Genomic DNA, 8756 nt, shown 5'->3' on the forward strand with positions numbered 1-8756 from the left:
TGTCCCTGTTCTCTAGACTTCTATTCTTCATCATCATCCTCTTCATCACTGTCTCTCATGGAGATGCCTTGCATGCCCCCCTCTCTCACTGAAGCCGTGGCCTCCTCCAGGGTCAGGCGGTTCCTCACCGTGTCATATGTCTTGCTGTTCAGGGTGGAGTCTAGCACCCCCTGCAGGCGGAAGTCACGGTACTTTTTCTGCAACGACAGAAACAAGTACACAGTGAACTTGTTGTCCCCCACTCATGTCATCAGAATGTACAGTAGTCGAATTCTATAAGTGGAGTGGGCCGTGTAATAACATGGTAAGATGGTTGAATTCTATAAGTGGAGTGGGCCATGCAATAACATGGTAAGATGGTTGAATTCTATAAGTGGAGTGAGCCATGCAATAACATGGTAAGATGGTTTAATTCTATAAGTGGAGTGAGCCATGCAATAACATGGTAAGATGGTTGAATTCTATAAGTGGAGTGGGCCGTGCAATAAAATGGTAAGATGGTTGAATTCTATAAGTGAAAACATATAAAATGGGATGATAATCTAATTCATTTGGTCTATGCCTCCCTCTGTCGTCTGTACAGTATAGTCATACTGTGCCATAGTGGATCTTCTCAATGCATTCTAAATACTACACCTTCTAACTAAGAATAAGCACCAAAAGAGCTAGGTCAAGGTCAACTTTATTTATAAAGCACGTTTAAAATCAACCGAAGTTGCACCAAAATGCTGTACAATATATAAAATAAACTAAAACAAAAAAACAGAATAAAGTGCACATATTTACAGAACAATAAAAGGACAGGACACAAAACAGGACAAGGGATGTAGGCTATCAGGCCTCAAAAGCCAGTGAAAACAAGTGCGTTTTAAGCTGAGACTTAAAGAGCCCTAGGTTCTGTGCGTGTCTAATGTGTGGAGGGAGGCTGTTCCAGATCTTTGGGCCAGCCACCGCAAAAGCTCGGTCACCCTTGGTCTTAAGTCTCGATCTAGGGACTGTTAAAAGAGCTACTAAAAGAGCTACTAAACTCCTCAAGCTCTGAACTCTGTGGATTTAAAAAGTAGACAGCCTCCTGAGTAGAATAGACTATACTATAACATGTACCCCTGTACGGGGGGTGCGGGAGTGTCTCACCTTGACCACCCTGATGAGGATCTTGAGCTGGTAGACGTGGAGCTGGAGGTCCATGCGGTCGGTCAGCCAGGTGCCCAGCAGGTTCATGGTGCTGGTGTACCATTGCTGCAACACACACAAATACAGCCTTCTCCAGCTAGGCACACACTAACACCTCACACACGCTCCTACGCACGGGCGCATACACACACACACACTCCTACGCACGGGCGCATACACACACACGCACACACACACACACACACGCACACACACACACACACACACACACACACACACACACACACTTACCCAGGCATGAGAAAGTAAGGGAAGAGCCCTCTTGTGAAACGGCTCTGTCAGTTGATCATCTTTCCGGAGGTTTCCACAGGGCTATGAGAGAACCATGCCACCTCTGCGCTGCTATAGGTCATGTAGTCTAGTCTTTCCCAGTATCTACCCAGAGGAACTGCTAGTTGTCATCCGCGCCCAACAGCCAGTCCCATCTATCACAGTCCCTTCCTCTCGCTCTCTCCCCTTGTCTGCCCTAATCTATCTCCACCACATCCTCTGAGTCGGTATCAAGCTCTCTCTCTCTTCCCCTCTCCCTCTCTCTCTTTCCCTCTCCCTCTCTCTCTCTCTGAGGGACAGTGAACTCAGAGAACCTTCTCTCCAGCTCCAGCGGTTAGCCAAGAGGCTTCAGATGTTTATCTGTGGGGGCCGGCCCTGTTTGAAGTCTAATTGATTTGTAATGATCAGGCAGGCTGATGCTAACGAGAGATGACTGCCACTCAACGGTCAGGGGAGGAGAGAGATGGGGGGAGGGGCGGCCGGGGGTATTTGGGGGTGACTCTCGAGTTTGTTTGACTAAACTTGCGTCGTTTGTTGGGCATTTGGCTTAACTGTTCAGCCTAGTTGGTGTGGGACCTCTCTCTAGCCATGTTTCCATCCACTTGTCAATCGAATTGTGTGAGGATCGCTAAAAATATGAATGCGAATAAAGCCGGTGAACGTGCGTTTCCATCTAGAGCTTTAAATCGGATAAAGCATTTATCACAAAAGACTTTTATTGAACAAGAGAAAATCCGATGAGATCGACAGTACAAACTTTTTGTCGATTTTCATGACTTTTAATCGAATTTTACTGTTTCCATAAGGCATTTTTAATTCGATATAACTTAATTTTCATAAAACGTGTGGATGGAAACATGGCTTCTGTCTCTCTATGGGAATCTAGATGATTTCATTCACTAACTCGGTTCCAGTGGAGTTTGACCGTGGAGCCCTTCACAGTGTGCCCCTCAGTGGTAAATATACTGGTGTTAAGTATACTGGTGTTAAGCACCCTACGGTGCTTTAGTAGGTAAGAGTACAACGTTAAGCTCTCTGGGGTGAATCACCGTGGCGACCTGGGGAGAGCTGCTTCCTCTCTGCCGCTCTGTGCCTGTGAAGGCATCGCCATGGCAGCAGGGCTGTGATCTCGCCCCGAACGCGACCCCCTGCCGAGAGGCCAGGCCGGGAGTGACTAGCTGCTCTCTCTCTCTCTCGAAACCTTCGCCCTCATCCCCTCCAAATGGTCTCCTTTCTGCTCTGTGTTCATGCTCTGGTTCTCCTCTCTTCCTAACTTATAGACCACTATCAAATGTACCTACGGGTACGAATAAAGTAAAGTGAACTGAACTGATCACCGCCTTCATTCTATCTCCATCTCAGCTCACATTTGGCTTGACCTGTCTACCCAATACCCATCCAACAACCCAAACTTTATCTCCCTCCCTTCCTCCCTCCCTCCCTCTCTCTCTCATTCACTCCTCCATCCTCCCTCGCTCTCCCAACATTTGACACTCCACAGAAAAGACAGTTCGCTCCCTAAAGAGGACAGCCCCGGACCGTTCCATCGAGAGGGAGAGACGGGTTGGGGGATGCGTGCGCCTGACCGCGGGGCGTTCGGAGGAGTCAGACTCGGAAGCCAAGCTTGTCAAATGAACAGTGATGGCTCTCTTGCTTTTGTTCTTCTCCGAGCAGCCTCACGGAAGCTCCTCGCCGTCTCGGAACAGACGAACACGCCCCAGCATTAGGCTGTTGGGATCAGCAGGGGACTAGCGCTCGCTGACAGCCAAAACAAGCGTAATATGGCTCTGAATATATAATGCCGTAACCCGACAGGGATCAAATCTGTGACAATCTAACGAGTTCCATCTGATATACAGTAGGCTTGGATGGTTTGGGAGGGGGTTGGTTTGACGAGCGAGTGTGTGGATAGGGGTTGCGTGTCGGTGTAGGTAGGGGTCCAACAGCATACAGGTACACACACCGCACACACACACACACACCAGTCGGCACACACACATGAACATCTGCAAGCCCCCCATCCCCCTTGGAGAGAGAGCGAGGAGCCAGAGCGACCTCCTGCCCTTCCAACACCATGGTCCCTACACCCCCCCCTCCCCCACCCCCCCCCACTGCCAAACACAACACCCCTCCTTCAACCCGGTGTTCACACCCACATCTGACATGTTACAGGAAGCCATAACGCCTGGCAGGGGGGCAACAGAATTCAGTGCAAAATCTGCACCCCCCCCTTCCCGAAAGCAGCACGTATACACATAGACCCCCGCGTGCCCCACACACCATGTACACTCCCACCCACGGACAGAGACACGCACACACAACAAGACATGTACATGTTCACACACGCACACACACACACACACACACACACACAGACATGTTGCACAGCGCCCAATGACAAAGAAATGCACAGGCACATTAATCGAAAAGGACACATGCACTCACAGACAACCCCCCTCCCCCCCCCCCCCCTTTGCTTACACACACACCTGATGTGTGTGTGTGTGTGTGTGTGTGTGTGTGTGTGTTTGTGTGTGTGTTTGTGTGTGTGTGTGTCTGTCTGCCCCCCTCCTCTGCAGCACAGCCTGGGACAGAGGACTGGTGAGGGGTCGGCTTAGGGCCTTTGTGCCCCTAAAAAGCAAGGAGAAGCAGGAATGCTGGGGGAGAGGTGGGGGGGGGGGTACAGGGGGATTACAAGCAACCTATGACTCTGCCTCTTTCTGCCTTTGCTGCAGCTAATGTATTTGTGTGTGCGTGTGTGTGTGCGTGTGTGTGTGTGTGTGTGTGTGACAGAGGGCCTCTTTCACACTGCAGTTTCGCTCAATGGAATACACGTTGCATTTCCATGTTTTACTGTCATTTAACATTCAACAGAAAGAAAGAGACGGGGATGTATGGCTGTGCACACGTATGGGCGATATATGGACCACACTGCTGAGTTTGCACTCGCGGTCTATTGATTTAACGAAGGAAAAGTCAGTTCCTTTCACACTCAGAGAGACTGTGGGGGATAGATTCACGAATCTATCGTACTGTAGGCCACCTCGAAAACTAGTTGGTTGCAAAGAGATTTTATAAACGGAGAAAATGGTTTAGGGTGAGACTTCTTGACAAAATCTGTTGTCCAGGACAGTGAGGAGAGGTCCAGAGATCTCCTCTGGATACATAATAATGCAAGCTTGTGTGTGCGAGTGTGTTATAGACCCATCGCTATGGGCGGGCCTAAAGGGGGCAGGCCCGCCCACAACAGTGCTAGTGCCCCATCAGATTTTTGACTAACTTTATATAATAATATATAAATACTAACTTTATATTATTATTATTATTATTATATATCCCTCATAAATAAATACTTTAATATAAAGAAATGTTTTGTTTTACGGGTTTCTGTTCCGTTAGCGGCCGCCATAGGCTACTGAGAAGGGAAGTTGCCATGGAGAAGCAGTTAAGCTTACCGCACCATTTCAGAGTAGCGTTTTTCACCGTAGGAGAATAGGATCGCTTTTGCTACAGTATGGATATTCGGAAATGGCTTAAATCGCCAGTTTCCCACTCCTATCCCAACATAATAGCTAACATTCTCTGAACATTACACTGTGCACTCCAGGCCATGCTGACTGGCATCACAGCTTATACCCTTGCCCTAACTTTGGGAGCTTCTACCCAACACTTCAACACATTTTCTCTGAGCATCGGTGTAAATGGTAAATGGACTGCACTTATATAGCGCTTTTCCACCTTAGCTGCACTTAAAGCGCTTTACAATGGCTACAATTCACACACACATTCACACACCAAGGGCAGTAGATGCCATGCAAGGTGCTAACCTGCTCATTGGGAGCAATTTGGGGTTAGGTGTCTTGCTCAAGGACACTTCGACATGTGGACAGTTGGAGGTGGGATTCGAACCACTGACCCTTCGATCACTGAATGACCCGCTCTACTAACTGAGCTACAGCCGCCCCAGTGTAGTATGTTGCTGCACAAACGCAAGGCTCAGCTTATTCAGTTTGCCTTTAAAGCACCTTACTCACAAGTTCAAGGATAAGGATGAATGGATGGACATGTTAATGAGAAGATTCAACACTCAAAAACGCCACCTTCAACTTTACTGAACCAGAGGGAGAACAAGATGGCACTAATCAGAGTAGGCAAAGATCAGATGTGTGTGTGTGTGTGTGTGTGTGTGTGTGTGTGTGTGTGTGTCTGCCTTTTTCAATTGGAGAGATGTGGGCTGCTTTGCACTTCTGGCATTATATTGAATGCGTTGTTAAGAGCATTGTGCATAACGTGGGGCCCTGATAATGATGAGGACTGATGTGGTATCTGTCTGGCCGTATTCGCTGTTGCTGGTTTAACGTTAATTTAAAGTTAACATCGGTCATACTGTGTCTTATTATATATATATATTATTATACTGTGTCTTATTATATATATATATATTATTATACCGTGTCTTATTTGCAGGTGCGTTGATTGCATGCCACTGTCAACCTCCCCATCTATCCATGGCATGTAGTCATTATCTAAAGCCGATTGTTGACTAGACCTTGTGAGTGCGCCTGATTGGTGACAATGGTCTAATGGACCCAAGTTCTAATGTCACTTTCTACATTCAAATAATTTTAGGCCTAATATCCGGACATAATTATTGAATCAATCTGAGACCAATTTGTTTAGTGTGCAAACTCGGTAGGCTATTAGTATGCGCTTCAGTGCCGCACGAATACAATAGCATATTGTATTACCAAAAATAGTTAATGATAATTGTGCCCCCCCCCCATGCAGTTCATATGCCCCCTTTAAGACTGAGCCCTGGCAACAGGTCTGTGTGTGTGTGTGTGTGTGTGTGTGTGTGTGTGTGTGTGTGTGTGTGTGTGTGTACTGGTGTGTGGAGTCTTTGATTGAGTACATCTGTGAGTGTTTCTGATTGTGTTTCTAGTCTGTGAATGCCTGCTCACTTGCACGGAAGCATCAATGTCCGGTTGTGTGTGTGTGTGTGTGTGTGTGTGTATTTACATGTTACTGTAAATTGTGTACTTTGACCGCATTAGGCAGTGTGAATTTTCAAGTGACTGAATGCGTGTCATTGCTGTATTAGAGTCATGTAGCATGCGTGAGTGCTTGTGAGTAAGCCTGATTGTGTGGAGTGTGTGTTTTATAGATTTTTTGTGTTTGTGTGTGTGTTTGTGTGTGGAGTGTGTGTGTGTGTATGCGTGTGTCTGTCTGTGTGTGTGTGTCTCTCTCTCTCTCTCTCTCTCTCTCTCTCTCTGTGTGTGTGTGTGTGTAGTAGATGTCCTGCTGGGACCCAGCTGTGTCTGCAATTAGCAGGAGGCATGGAATGATGATTGTTACCGTGGCAATGCTAATGCAAAGTGACAGGCTTACTTGGAAAGGAGCGGGGCGGTCGCTGTGTTCCACTGAGCCAGAATGCACCTCTACTCTACCACTACCCACACTAACACACACACACACACACACACACACAGACACACACACACTCACACACACACACGCCCACACGCACACACACACACACACACACACACACATACACTCACTCACACACACACACACACACTCACACACACACACACACACACACACACACACTCACACTCACACACACACACACACACACTGACCCGCACTGACCCGCACTGACCCACACTAACACACACACACACACACACACACACACACACACACACACTGACCCGCACTAACGCACACACACACGCGCAGGGACAGAAATGAATACTCTTGCACACATATATGTACCCCACTACACACACACACACACACACACACACGCACACACACACACACACACACACACACACACTTAAACACGACGCCCCCCCCCCCCTCCCCCAACCTACACGCACAAATACACATTCACCGCTCGCCAAGCAGGCTCCTCAAAGAGAAAACAAAACCGTCCTCAGAAATCCATTAAAGAGTGGTACGGCCGATCGAAGGCGCAACCTTTCTCCTGCCCACCCGGGCAGGGTGTCTGAGCGTCTTTGTGAGCGGTTTAAAAAGAGCTGTCCACACCGCTCCCCTGCCCCAGAGAGCGGGCCCTCCACTTAGGCAGCCAGGGCAGCTAAATTAGGCCCCCCAGCGGGCGGCTGAGGGGAGGACCCGAGGGTTGAGAAGTCTTTAAATCTGACTACAAGACATCATGCACTTACGACAAAGGGGCCGGGTAATCCTACCTGCTTGCTTTTCACCAATGCCGCTGGCCTATTATTGCCTGCTTTATAGCTCATGAGAGGAGGCCCATTGATGACGGAACTCAATTACCATGGTAACCCACACCGGTGACCCCCAGATCCCCCCCCCCCCCGTCCAAAGTAGGCCTGAGCTGCTGGGCTGACCCCCCCACACACGCTGAGCAAGCCCCTTTACCGACACCACCACAGACCCTCAGATCCACACAACTCTCTCCCTCTCTCTTTCTATCGCTCTCTGTACACACTCTTTTCTACTCTCTCGGGGGGGAAAAAACCTCGGTGTAAGAGGGCAGTTCTGAATGGCGGAATTGAAATAAAGTTTCGGTCTCAGCAAGCTTATGGACTTCAAACTGTTTTGATTGTGCCTCCGGTACAAAGAGGTGCCCGAATCTGACGATTCACACGGCTCAGCGCAGCCTAGAGTGGGACAAAACTCTCCCTGTGTGTGTCCGGCCTCCACCGGCCTCTCTACGCCTGGTCAAGTCCTCTTAAGAGGTGTGACTTGAGTTACAGGCCCACAATGCACTGCGGCGAAACATCCGTACAGTGGGTACGACATAAATGTTTACATCCTCGGAAAGAGAGGCAAAGGCATTCATCGGTATCCAAGCTATATTCAGTCTGAGTCTCTTACAAGACAATGATCTCCAGCACTCCTGAGTGTCTCTCTAACGGATCACAGTGTCCAAATAAGGGACTTCACTATAAAAACACGGGGTGCAAAAAAAAACGAAAAAAGGGGTGAGGGGTGGGGAGGGGAAGAGCATGTTGTGAGAAACTGCACCTCAGAAATTATAGTCTACGTCGCGTCATTGAGTAAACACACAATAAAGGACAGAAAAGCTCTGTGGTGGAAACCCCCCCGGCCCCCCCAGCTCTGGGCCCGAGCAAAGTGAGCCATTCTCCTCACAAAGGGCCGCTTAGAAGGCGGATTGGGGGAGGCAAGGACTGAGGTAAAACACTCGTGGGCTTCGGCCTCTATAGAAGGAACCAAAATGGAATAAGCCAGCGAGCACTTGAGGGCCCCACTGGGCACCTGAATGGGAAGGAGGGCCG

General features: G+C 48.7%; 1 protein-coding gene across 1 annotated transcript in view; it reads right to left on the reverse strand.

Moving 5' to 3' along the window:
* Positions 1-20: 20 nt before the first annotated feature.
* Positions 21-8756, reverse strand: part of cadpsa (Ca2+-dependent activator protein for secretion a) — a gene marked incomplete at both ends in the record, with an annotated part of 105015 nt that continues 96279 nt past the window's right edge. Inside the window, 2 exons of the mRNA XM_084440963.1 lie at positions 21-197; positions 1135-1239. Of these exons, the coding sequence (XP_084297089.1) occupies positions 21-197; positions 1135-1239 (282 nt within the window). The remainder of the gene's footprint in view (positions 198-1134; positions 1240-8756) is intronic.

This window comes from Borostomias antarcticus, assembly GCF_949987555.1.
Source record: "Borostomias antarcticus genome assembly, chromosome: 7".
Taxonomy (NCBI): Eukaryota; Metazoa; Chordata; class Actinopteri; order Stomiiformes; family Stomiidae; genus Borostomias; species Borostomias antarcticus.